Source organism: Pristiophorus japonicus, chromosome 2 (genome assembly GCF_044704955.1).
Source record: "Pristiophorus japonicus isolate sPriJap1 chromosome 2, sPriJap1.hap1, whole genome shotgun sequence".
NCBI classification, from domain to species: Eukaryota; Metazoa; Chordata; class Chondrichthyes; family Pristiophoridae; genus Pristiophorus; species Pristiophorus japonicus.
Window position 1 is genome coordinate 369,641,405 of NC_091978.1, and position 13,724 is coordinate 369,655,128.

The window sequence follows — 13,724 nt, forward strand, 5'->3', positions numbered from 1 at the left end:
CTGGACTGGAGAATTTTAGCTACAAGGAAAGATCGGATAGGATGGGTTTGTTTCTTTGGAACAGAGGAGGCTGAGGGGAGACCTGATTGAGGTGTATAAAATTATGAGGGGCCTGGATAGAGGGATAGGAAGGACCTATTTCCCTTAGCAGACGGGGGGTCAACAATCAGGGGGCATAGATTTAAAGTAACTGGTAGGAGGTTTAGAGGCGATTTGAGGGGAAATGTTTTCACCCAGAGTGGTGGGGGTCTGGAACTCACGGCCTGAAAGGGTGGTAGAGGCAGAAACCTTCACCACATTTAAAAAGTACTTGGATGTGCACTTGAAGTGCCGTAACTACAGGGCTACGGACCGAGAGCTGGAAGGTGGATTTGCCTGGATAGCTTTGTCGGCCAGTGCGGATGCCATGGGCTGAAATGGCCTCCTTCTGTGCTGTTAATTTCGATGATTTTATCTCGGAGGGTTGTGGGGCTAGAGGAGGTTACAGAGATAGGCGCACACTGCACAGACACACAATTTTTATTCAGACACTGTGAATGTTGCAGTCAGTTTATATTGAACTCCAGGTATGTACATATATCGTTAACGCAAGTCGCAAAAATTCACAATGTTTTACCACAATTACCGATCCAACAAGGTGATCGCTTTTAAACTAAACGTCTTATAGAAATAATTTGCAAAATATATTTTCCCAAAAATATATAATTAATATTACAAAATTAAACATACCTTTGTCCTTTCTAAGAGTTTATCAAACAGTATTTTCAGTTTAATTACAGACACGGTATTTTACATTTCAAAAGTATATAAAAAAGTTATAGTATTCTCGCTCATACATAACTGTACCACTGGATAGCAGTGTTTCGCAGACCAGCTCGGAGTTTCCAAAGTGGCATCAAAGCACAAAAGATGTCTTACATTTGTCAGGACTAGCAGCAGTGGAATTGATCATTTACAGTGCTTTGCAACTAGCGTTGCCAACCCTGCAGGATTTCTCCTGGAGTCTCAGGGAATTGAGGACAAATCTCCAGAACACTGCTGTGAGCAAAAACCCAGGAGAAAAATCATAGAGGCAATAAAAAAAAATTGTGTTTCAAAATGTTTCAACACTTGAGTAATTAAGAGTCTTTTCGCTTTCCGATTGGCCCCGAGAAGGTGGAGGCGCCACAAGGATGGACGTGTTGTGCGACCAATGGCGGAAGAATTTGGAGGGGCGGTTGGACGCAGGAAGTCACGTGATGAAACCTCCAGGAATATATCCAAACAGAGTTGGCAAAACTAGTAACTCGTGGAGAATGGCTGATCATTTACCCATGAGATCATTTACTAAAATTCAAACAAAAAAGAATCAGTGAGTGTATGAGCGAGGGGTCCACTCCAGTACAATTTACAAAACATCCTCAAAACAATAAAAAAGATGTCAGTCGGTGCCTACTTGCACAATAACTACGAGAATTTTTTCATAAATCGGAGTTTCATGTAAGAAATCGTCAAGAAAATGATCATCATCAGCGCCAAAGCCACATGATTTTGCCACAAGCCCCATTCAGTTGCTTCAATTCCTTGGCTCGCAAGGAATTGCTCTCCAGTGCACCTACAACACACAAGGCGTCAAAACATTTTTATTTAGTCACAAAACAAATTATTTATTGAGCATGAAGATTTTGGTCTTCCGCTCATATTAAACCATTTAGTCGCCTGCCAGCGAACAAAAACACCTTCTTGCATTTATACAGCGCCTTTAACATAGTAAAACATCCCAAGTTGCTTCACAGAAGCAATTATCAAATGAAATTGGACCCCAAGCCACATAAGAAGCTATTAGGACAGGTGGGGTCAAGGAGGTAGGTTTTAAGGAGCCTCTTAAAAAGGAGGAGAGAGGCGGAGAGGTTTAGGGAGGGAATTCACGAGCTTACGGCCCAAGCAGCTGAAGGCACAGCCGTTAATGGTAGAGTAGTGGAAATTGAACAAGTGGCTAGAATTGGAGGAGTGCAGAAATCTTGGGAGGGTTGTAGGGCTGGAGGAGGTTACAGAACTAGGGAGGAGCAAGGCCATGGAGGGATTTGAAAACAAGGTTAGAGAATCAAGGCATTACTGGACTGGGAGCCAATGTAGGTCAGTGAGCACAGTGGGCGATGGGTGAATGGGATTTGGTGCGTTTTAAAATACAGGCAGCAGAGTTTTGAATGAGCTCATGTTTACAGAGGATGCAAGGTGGGAGGCTGGCCAGGCGAGTATTGGAATAATCGAATCTAGAGGTAACAAAGGCCTGGATGAGGGTTTCAGCAGCAGATTTGTTTTTTATTCATCGGATGTGGACAAGGCCAGTATGTATTGGCCATCCCTAATGGCCCTTGAGGTGGTGGTGGCAAGCCACCATTCCAGAGAGCAATTAAGAGTCAACCACTTTGCTGTGGGTCTAGAGTCACATATCGGCCAACCCAGGTAAGGATGGCAGATTTCCTTCCCTGAAGGACATTAGTGAACCAGATGTGTTTTTATGGCTATCTGTTAGTTTCATGGCCACCATTACTGATATTGGCTTTATTTTTTTTAAATTACAAATTTATTTAATTAACTGAATTTAAATTCCCCATTTGAACCCGTGTCTCTGGATCATTAGTCCAGGCCTCTGGATTACTATTCCAGTAACATAGCCCCTACACTACCATTCCCAGATGAGCTGAACATCTGTAAAATGTCCCTACATTTTCCCACCCTTAGGCTTCAGAGTAGAAAGTGATTGTACATCTACAGAATTCATGCACAGGCACCTTCCACCATTTAAAATTAGTTCATCAGTCACCTGAGTACTTATTTTTAATGTGGAAGCAAGTCATCCTCGACCCCGAGGGACTGCCTATGATGATGATGAAATATAAGATAGTCACTAATGAATCTGACAGAGAATTCTGGTTGCTGCGTGATTAAAATGACAGCTCAAAAATTAAGATAAATTTTATAGAATTTAAACAAGAATTAGGAACAGGAGTAGGCCATTCGGACCCTCGAGCCTGCTCCGCCATTCAATAAGATCATGGTTGGTCTTTGACCTCAACTCCATTTTCCTGCACTATCTCCATATCCCTTGATTCCCTTAATATCCAAAAATCTATCGATCTGAGCCTTGACAGCCTTCTCTAGGGTAGAGAATTCCAGAAATTTACCACCCTCTGAGTGAAGAAATTCCTCCTCATCTCAGTCTTAAATGGCTGACCCCTTATCCTGAGACTGTGACCCCTGGTTCTAGACTCCCCAGCCCGGAGAAGCATCCTCCCTGCATCTACCCTGTCAAGCCCTGAAAGAATTTTGTTTCAATGAGATCACCTCCCATTCTTCTAAACTCGAGAATATTGGCCTAGTCTACTAAATCTCTCCTCATAGGACAATTCCCCCCATCCCAGGAATCAATCTGGTGAACCTTCATTGCAATCTCACTATGCCAAGTATATCCTTCCTTAGGTAAGGAGACCAAAATACTCCAGATGTGGTCTCACCAGGGCCCTATATAATTGCAGTAAGATGTCTTTACTCACACACTCAAATCATCTTGTAATAAGAACATAAGAATAGGAACAAGAGTAGGCCATACAGCCCCTCGAGCCTGCTCCGCCATTCAATAAGATCATGGCTGATCTGATTATGGATCCAGCTCCACTTCACTGCCCGCTCCCCACAACCCCTTATCCCCTTATCGATTAAGAAACCGTCTATTTCTGTCTTAAATTTATTCAATGTCCCACAGCTCTCTGAGGCAGCAAATTCCACAGATTCAGAACCCTCAGAAGAAATTTCTCCTCATCTCTGTTTTAAATGGGCAGCCCCTTATCATAAGATCGTGCCCTCTAGTTCTAGTCTCCCCCATCAGTGGAAACATCCTCTCTGCATCCACCCTGTCAAGCCCCCTCATAATCTTATGTGTCTCGATAAGATCACCTCTCATTCTTCTGAATTCCAATGAGTAGAGGCCCAACCTACTCAACCTTTCCTCATAAGTCAACCCCCTCATCCCCGGAATCAACCTGGTGAACCTTCTCTGAGCTGCCTCCAAAGCAAGTATAGCCTTTCGTAAATATGGAAACCAAAACCGCACGCAGTATTCCAGATGTGGCTTCACCAATACCTTTTATAGCTGTAGTAAGACTTCCCTGCTTTTATACTCCATTCCCTTTGCAATAAAGGCCAAGATACCATTGGCCTTCCTGATCACTTGCTGTACCTGCATACTATCCTTTTGTGTTTCATGCACAAGTACCCCAGGGTCCCGCTGTACTGCAGCACTTTGCAATCTTTCTCCATTTAAATAATAACTTGCTCTTTGATTTTTTTTTCTGCCAAAGTGCATGACCTCACACTTTCCAACATTATACTCCATCTGCCAAATTTTTGCCCACGCACTTAGCCTATCTATGTCCTTTTGCAGATTTTGTGTGTCCTCCTCACTCATTGCTTTTCCTCCCACCTTTGTATCGTCAGCAAACGTGGCTCTGTTACACTCAGTCCCTTCTTCCAAGTCGTTAATATAGATTGTAAATAGTTGGGGTCCCAGCACTGATCCCTACGGCACCCCACTAGTTACTGGTTGCTAACCAGAGAATGACCCATTTATCCAGGCTTTCTGTTCTCTGTTAGAAACATAGAAACATAGAAAATAGGTGCAGGAGTAGGCCATTCGGACCTTCTAGCCTGCACCGCCATTCAATGAGTTCATGGCTGAACATGCAACTTCAGTACCCCATACCCCTTGATCCCCTTAGTAGTAAGGACTTCATCTAACTCCTTTTTGAATATATTTAGTGAATTGGCCTCAACAACTTTCTGTGGTAGAGAAGTTTCTCCTCATCTCGGTCCTAAATGGCTTACCCCTTATCCTTAGACTGTGACCCCTGATTCTGGACTTCCCCAACATTGGGAACATTCTTCCTGCATCTAACCTGTCTGAACCCATCAGAATTTTAAACGTTTCTATGAGGGCCCCTCTCATTCTTCTGAACTCCAGTGAATACAAGCCCAGTTGATCCAGTCTTTCTTGATAGGTCAGTCCCGCCATACCAGGAATCAGTCTGGTGAACCTTCGCTGCACTCCCTCAATAGCAAGAATGTCCTTCCTCAAGTTAGGAGACCAAAACTGTACACAATACTCCAGGTGTGGCCTCACCAAGGCCCTGTACAACTGTAGCAACACCTCCCTGCCCCTGTACTCAAATCCCCTCGCTATGAAGGCCAACATGCCATTTGCTTTTTTAACCGCCTGCTGTACCTGCATGCCAACCTTCAATGACTGATGTACCATGACACCCAGGTCTCGTTGCACCTCCCCTTTTCCCAATCTGTCACCATTCAGATAATAGTCTGTCTCTCTGTTTTTACCACCAAAATGGATAACCTCACATTTATCCACATTATACTTCATCTACTATGCATTTGCCCACTCACCTAACCTATCCAAGTCACTCTGCAGCCTCATAGCATCCTCCTCGCAGCTCACACTGCCACCCAACTTAGTGTCATCCGCAAATTTGGAGATACTACATTTAATCCCCTCGTCTAAATCATTAATGTACAGTGTAAACAGCTGGGGCCCCAGCACAGAACCTTGCGGTACCCCACTAGTCACTGCCTGCCATTCTGAAAAGTACCCATTTACTCCTACTCTTGGCTTCCTGTCTGACAACCAGTTCTCAATCCATGTCAGCACACTACCCCCAATCCCATGTGCTTTAACTTTGTACATTAATCTCTTGTTTTGGACCTTGTCGAAAGCCTTTTGTAAGTCCAAATATACCACATCAACTGGTTCTCCCTTGTCCACTCTACTGGAAACATCCTCAAAAAATTGCAGAAGATTTGTCAAGCATGATTTCCCTTTCACAAATCCATGCTGACTTGGACCTATCATGTCACCTCTTTCCAAATGCGCTGCTATGACATCCTTAATAATTGATTCCATCATTTTACCCACTACTGATGTCAGGCTGACCGGTCTATAATTCCCTATTTTCTCTCTCCCTCCTTTTTTAAAAAGTGGGGTTACATTGGCTACCCGCCACTCGATAGGAAATGATTCAGAGTCAATGGAATGTTGGAAAATGACTGTCAATGCATCCGCTATTTCCAAGGCCACCTCCTTAAGTACTCTGGGATGCAGTCCATCAGGCCCTGGGGATTTATCGGTCTTCAATCCCATCAATTTCCCCAACACAATTTCCCGACTAATAAGGATTTCCCTCAGTTCCTCCTCCTTACTAGACCCTCTGACCCCTTTTATATCCGGAAGGTTGTTTGTGTCCTCCTTAGTGAATACCGAACCAAAGTACTTGTTCAATTGGTCTGCCATTTCTTTGTTCCCTGTTATGACTTCCCCTGATTCTGACGGCAGGGGACCTACGTTTGTCTTTACTAACCTTTTTCTCTTTACATATCTATAGAAACTTTTGCAATCCGTCTTAATGTTCCCTGCAAGCTTCTTCTCGTACTCCATTTTCCCTGTCCTAATGAAACCCTTTGTCCTCCTCTGCTGAGTTCTAAATTTCTCCCAGTCCCCGGGTTCACTGCTATTTCTGGCCAATTTGTATGCCACTTCCTTGGCTTTAATACTATCCCTGATTTTCCTTGTTAGCCACGGTTGAGCCACCTTCCCTTTTTTATTTTTACGCCAGATACGAATGTACAATTGTTGTAGTTCATCCATGCGGTCTCTAAATGTCTGCCATTGCCCATCCACAGTCAACCCCTTAAGTATCATTCGCCAATAATCCTAGCCAATTCACGCCTCATACCTTCAAAGTTACCCTTCTTTAAGTTCTGGACCATGGTCTCCGAATTAACTGTTTCATTCTCCAACCTAATGTAGAATTCCACCATATTATGGTCACTCTTCCCCAAGGAGCCTCGCACAATGAGATTGCTAATTAATCCTCTCTCATTACACAACACCAAGTCTAAGATGGCCTCCCCCCTAGTTGGTTCCTCGACATATTGGTCTAGAAAACCATCCCTTATGCACTCCAGGAAATCCTCCTCCACCGTATTGCTTCCAGTTTGGTTAGCCCAATCTATGTGCATATTAACTGCTGCACCTTTATTGCATGCACCCCTAATTTCCTGTTTGATGCCCTCCCCAACATCACTACTACTGTTTGGAGGTCTGTACACAACTCCCACTAATGTTTTTTGCCCTTTGGTGTTCTGCAGCTCTACCCATATAGATTCCACATCATCCAAGCTAATGTCCTTCCTAACTATTGCATTAATCTCCTCTTTAACCAGCAATGCTACCCCACCTCCTTTTCCTTTTATTCTATCCTTCCTGAATGTTGAATACCCCTGGATGTTGAGTTTCCAGCCCTGATCATCCTGGAGCCACGTCTCTGTAATGCCAATCACATCATATTTGTTAACATCTATTTGCACAGTTAATTCATCCACTTTATTGCGGATACTCCTTGCATTAAGACACAAAGCCTTCAGGCTTGTTTTTTTAACACCCTTTGTCCTTTTAGAATTTTGCTGTACAGTGGCCCTTTTTGTTCTTTGCCTTGTGTTTCTCTGCCCTTCACTTTTCCTCATCTCCTTTCTGTCTTTTGCCTCCTTTTTGTTTCCCTCTGTCTCTCTGCATTGGTTCCCATCCCCCTACCATATTAGTTTAACTCCTCTATTAGTTAGTTAGACAATCCTCTATCCATGCTAATATATTACCCCCAACCCCGTGAACTTTTATCTTGTACAGTAACCTTTTATGTGCCAGCATACCATTTGCTTTCTTAATTGCTTGCTGTACCTGCATATTAACTTTCAGTGATTCGTGTAGAAGGTCACCCAGGTCACTCTGAAAACCAACATTTCCCAATCTATCACCATTTAAAAAATACTCTGCTTTTATATTTTTCCTACCAAAGTGGATAACTTCACATTTCTCCACATTATATTCCATTTGCCATATTCTTGCCCGCTCACTTAGTCTGTCCAAGTGGATCCTTCTCACAACTTACATTCCCACCTAGCTTTATATCATCAAACTTGGATATATCACATGGTCCCCTCATCCAAATCATTGATTATAGATTGTGAATAGTGAGGCCCAAGCACTGATCCTTGCAGTACCCCACTAGTTACAGCCTGCCAACTCGAAAATGACTTGTTTATTCCTACTCTCTGTTTTCTGTCCATTAACCAATCCTCAATCCATCTAGTTTATTACCCCTAATCCCATGAGCCCTAATTTTGTTGAATAACCTCTTGTTTGGCATCCTATCGAAAGCCTTCTGAAAATCCAAATACACTACATCCACTGGTTTGCCCTTATCTATTCTGCCAGTTACAACCTCAAAAACATGATTTCCTTTTCATAAATCCATGTTGACTCTATACAATCCTATTAGTGGGCCGAAAATTCCGACCTCGCTGGGTCCGTACGAAGTGCACCCGGATCCGGGCGAGGCCTCGCAAAAGCCAATCTTCGGGGCAAGATGCGCATGCGCCGAAAACCAGCTTTTCCCATCTGCATCCCCGGGAGAAGAACATTTGCGTGGGAGAGACTGGGCTATTTGCACAACTCATGCCCAGCGAATATCCTTCAAACTTTTACACCCGGTAAAAGCAGGCACATAGCTTACTTTTACCAGCGTAAGAGTTTTAAAACATATAAAAATTAAATTTAAGCACTCATTTTTATATTAAAAACCCTGTCTATTAAGGGAAGTTTCTTTTTAACACTATTGAAACATTTTTAAAAATCTGCAAAATATATATTTTTTCTAAAACATTTAATTACACTTAATTTCAATTAATTTTAAATATGAGGTGTTTTATTTATTTATTATACTGTGTTTCGGTGTTTTAGAGGGTTTTCTCATTGATACTAATCGGAGCCTGTACAAACAGCTCCCATTTTTATCAACGAGAATACTGCACAGTGATTGGTGGTCCAGGCCCAAGTGACTCCAGCATGTACGTACGTATGTACCTCAAAGTCATCTCCCCGTGCGCTGCGCAGCCAACCTAGGCCTCCGACCCGTGTCCTACCTTCCTCCGGGACCACCAGGTACTTTCGGAGATTCTTTTTGGGTTGGAGGCGTTCGTACAAAGGAAGCCTGTGACTGCAATTTTCCCCCCATTATTTTTTTTTTTTTAAGTGCCCTGCTACCACATCCTTAATAATAGATTCTAGCATTTTCCCGACAAGATTTTCGGCCCAACTGGTCCATGCCAGGGTTTATATATCTATGTTATTCACTCCCTGTGGCAGCAAGTTCCACATTCTCACCACTGTCTGGGTAAAGATGTTTCTCCTGAATTCTTTATTGGATTTATTAGTGACTATCTTCTTTTTTGGACCCTAGTTTTGGACTACCCCACATTCCAGTTTTATTGGGGGGAACTTTAACTCAAAAGCAGGTGAGTTGGGGTTGGGTGAGAGGTTAAAATATTAAAAATATGAATCCCGGCCCCAACCTCACCCACCTCCAGGTTTAACGGAGACAGGACGATGAGGGGGTGGGGGGGCGCGGGCGCGGAGCTAATTCGTTCCCAGGTGAAAGGTTGGCATTTATATGTTGACTGAATATTCTAACAAGGCTTGAATCCTCTGTATTAATCCTGCGAGCACAGCTTGGAGAGCACTACTTTTGGGCCGGGTGATGCATGAGTGCATCCTCCTGGCCCCCCAAACTCCCCCACCATTAGCACCCTTCCCCTTCCCCCCAGGGTCGGGGATCAGACTCCCTCGGCCCCAGACCAGACCTTCCCCCTCCCTCCATCAAGACTCGCACCAACCTGTGTGGTAGCCTCTTGTCCAACGATCCCCACCCGATGGCAGCCAGCCTGTCGATCAGGCTGACTTCTGGGCTGGGAATCTGTGGGCGACATCGCACGCTCGCTGCAGAGTTAAAATTCCAGTGTGCAGGGAAATCTGAACTCCCGGGTTGTTCACTCTCACACCCACCTCTCCTCCAACCAACACCACCATCCCAGGCAGGTCAAAAACTTTAAATTCAGACCCTTATATCGCAAAGTAAAGGATCTGGTGACTACAACCCCTCTCTGCCACCAGATGCCGGTATTTCACTGTCCTCCAGATATTTTTTTAAATTGTCCAACAATTTCTAATAATTCAATCTATTTTAAAATCATGGAAAAAATATGTTTGATATGTTACAAACTTAGAGATAGGAGATTGGAACCGAGTAGATCTCATAAAGGGTACTAATGATCAGCCAGCGTGGCTTAGTTATAGGGCCTGGAAGACTTCTCGGTCATGCTTCAAATAACCTCAAACAGAAGCCCTAGCAGAATAGGTTGGTTTGAAGTGGACAAAGAGCAGGACACTTATCGGTGATTTATAATTGCAGGTTTTTAGCCAGTTTCCAAGATCCTGAATGATCATAGTAATGATCTTAATCTGCAATCTTTCAAAAAAATAATCAATTCATCGAATGACACAGTACAGAAGGATGCCATTCGGCCCGTAGAGCATCGTGCTTAGTCCCACATCCCCGCATTTCATCCGTAACCCTGTAAGCTCCTCACCCTCAAGTACCCGTCCAACAATTTTCAGGTCGAACGTTACAGATCCTGGCAGATCTCTGAGTGAGAAATATTCTCATCTCCCAGCTAGATCGTTTGCCAATGATTTTAAACCTATAACCTCCAGTTATTGACTCATTCGCCAGGGGGAATCATTTTTCTCCATCTACTCATTGAAGAGGTGAATCTGCATTCACATATGTAAATACTAGCATACACTCGATCTTTGCGACATTAAACTGAAGTCAGCAGTTTATTCTTCTTTAATACACGTATTTGTTTTCAACTTACATCAGAAATTCAGGAAATGTGCTACAGTTGCTTGCATTCGGAGGAGATATCGATTCAGAGTTGTTGCAGAAGTTCAGACCAACAAATTCATTCACCTCCATAGCCTGTGTAAAACCAAAGCAGCACATTGGGTAATTACTGCAGTCTTGGCACTTCCTTATTTCAAATAATATTGAGAGCACAAAGGGTGAAAGAAGCCTCACAATCCAACTTCTGTGCCTAGTTAGTCCACTCATGGTATAGTGTGCTTCATCAAAATTCAAACATGTCGCATGATTATCTGGCCTATTATTTATGACTATATCAAAGAATACGGCATAGAAGGTGGCCATTCGGTTCATCGTGCCTGTGCTGGCTCTTTGAAAGAGCGATCCGATTAGTCCCACTCTCCCTGCTTTTATGTCTAAAGTTACTCTAGAATCTGCTTCCACCGCCCTTTCAGTCAGTGCATTCCAGATCGTAACAACTCGTGTAAAAATGCTTTTCCTTATCTCCCCTCTGGCTCTATTGACAATCACCTTAAATTCGTGTCCTCGGGTTACCAGCCCTCCGACCACTGGAAACAGTTTCACGTTTACTCTATCAGAACCCTACGATCAAATCTTCTCTTAACCTTCTCTGCTCTATGGAGAACAACCCCAGCTATTATAACATATATTTACTGACATCTTAAAACTTATATACCAGGGCAGCATGAAGGTGCTGAATGCTGAGGTACCAGCGTCAAGGAGTAGGAGTGGTCACTTCCATCCTTCCTGTTAGCGTAGTTCCTAATCAGAGTCTTAATAAGCATCATCCATTGTGCACAGTGCTGGTCCCCACATTTTCTTTTCATTCACGGGATGTGGGCGTCGTCGGCAATTACCCATCCCCAAATGCCCTCGAGAAGGTGGTAGTGAGCTGCCTTATACAACTGAGAGCCTTGCTAGGCGATTTTAGAGGACAGTTGACCTCATTGCTGTGGGTCTGCAGTCACATATAGGCCAGACTGGATAAGGGCGGCAGATTTCCTTCCCCAGAGGACATTAATGAACCAGATGGATTTTTACGACAATCTGGTAGTTTCATGGTCCCCAATACTGATACTAGTTTTTATTCTAGATGTATTTACATTTTTTATATAGGCAGTGGAGAAGGTGCAAAAAAGATTCAGAGGATGATACCAGAACTCAGACGATACACTTATCAGGAACGGCTGAACAGGCTGGGGCTCTTTTCTCTAGAAAAGAGAAGATTTTCAGATAATGAGACGGTTCAATAGGGTAGATATAGAAAAGATGTTCCAAAATTAGGGACCATAGTCACTGATAAATCCAGTAAGGAATTCAGGAGAAATGTTTCACCCTGACAGGGGAAGTTAGATAAGCGCATGAGGGAGAAAGGAAGAGGAGGTTATGCTGATTAGATGGGATGAAGAGGGGTGAGAGGAGGCTGGTGTGGAGATAAACACCGTCACGGACCCGTGGGGCTGAATGGCCTGTTTCAGTGCTATCTTGTGTCGATGTATCTTGATGTAATCAGAGCATTAATGCTCGTCATCCAATTTGAGAATACCTTTTGGAATTGGGATCAGCAACGATTTATAAATCCAACATATGCTTAGCAAAATTGAAGCCCATGGGATTAAAGGGCCAGTTGGTGAATGGTTGTTTTCCCAGACTGGAGGGAAGTGTACAGTGGTGATCCCCAGGGGTCGCTATTAGGACCACTGATCTTTTTGATATACATTAACCACTTGATCTTGTGTATAGGGAGCTTAATTTCAAAGTTTGCGGATAACACAAAGCTTGGAAATATTGTAAACAATGAGGAGGATAGTTACAGACATCAGGAGGACATAGACAGTGGTGAATTGGGTGGACACATGGCAGATGGGACATAATGCAGAGAAGTGTGAAGTGATGCAGCTTAGAAGAAAAAATGAGGAGAGGCAATATAAACTAAATGGTACAATTTTAAAGGGGTTGCAGGAACAGAGGGGCCTGGGGGTGCTCGTGCACAAATCTTTGAAGGTGGCAGGATAAGTTGATAAAGCTGTTTTAAAAAAAACATTTGGGATCTTTATAAATAGAGGCATACAGCAAGGAAATTATGATCATACTTTATATATCACTGGTCAGGCCTCAGCTGGAGTAGTGTGTTCAATTCTGGGCACCACACTTGAGAAAGAAGATCCAGGTCTTGGAGAGGGTGCAGAAGAGATTTACTGGAATGGTACCAGGGATGAGGGACTTCAGTTATCTGGAGAGACTGGAGAAGCTGGGATTGTTCTCCTTACAGCAAAGAAGATTATTGGGAGATTTATTAGGTGGTGTTCAAGATTATGAGGGGTTTGATAGAGTAGATAGGGAGAAGCTGTTTTCCACTTGCAGGAGGGTCGGTAACCAGAGGACTCAGATTTAAGATAAGGGGCAAAAGAACCAGGGGGGGAGATGAGGATACTTTTTTTGTACGCAGCGAGTTGTTGTGATTGGGAACGCACTGCCTGAAAGGGTGGTGGGAGCAGATTCAATAGTAACTTTCAAACCGGGAATTGGAGAAATACTAGAAAAGGAAAAAAATTGCAGGGTTATGGGGAAAGAGCGGGGGGAGTGGGACTGATTGGATCGCTCTGTCACAGAGCCGGCACAGGCACGGTGGGCCGAATGGCCACCTCCTGTGCTGTATGATTCGATATTTATACATCCTCTTCCTATACAGATGATAATTCTATGGTACTTACTGTGAGGCCATACCGAGGGATACTGAAATACTGCAGCCAAGACAACCAGCTCACAACACTCGGCAGGTTCACCAGGAGACCCGAGAAGATCTGGAGATAATTACAAATAGTTAGCAGAAGCACGCAGCCCAAGATTCTAACCACATCAGCAATCACTGAGCTCTCTGATAATATTATGCCCCAAAAC

The 13,724-nt window shown here is 43.5% G+C and overlaps 1 protein-coding gene across 1 annotated transcript in view; it reads right to left on the bottom strand.

Moving 5' to 3' along the window:
- Positions 1-738: 738 nt before the first annotated feature.
- abcg2a (ATP-binding cassette, sub-family G (WHITE), member 2a) overlaps positions 739-13,724 on the bottom strand; it is a 116,073-nt gene continuing 103,087 nt past the window's right edge. The window contains exons 15-17 of the mRNA XM_070872997.1: positions 13,538-13,627; positions 10,816-10,919; positions 739-1,594 (exon numbers count right to left, since the gene is read on the bottom strand). Coding sequence (XP_070729098.1) covers positions 1,447-1,594; positions 10,816-10,919; positions 13,538-13,627 — 342 coding nt within the window. The 3' untranslated portion in view covers positions 739-1,446. The remainder of the gene's footprint in view (positions 1,595-10,815; positions 10,920-13,537; positions 13,628-13,724) is intronic.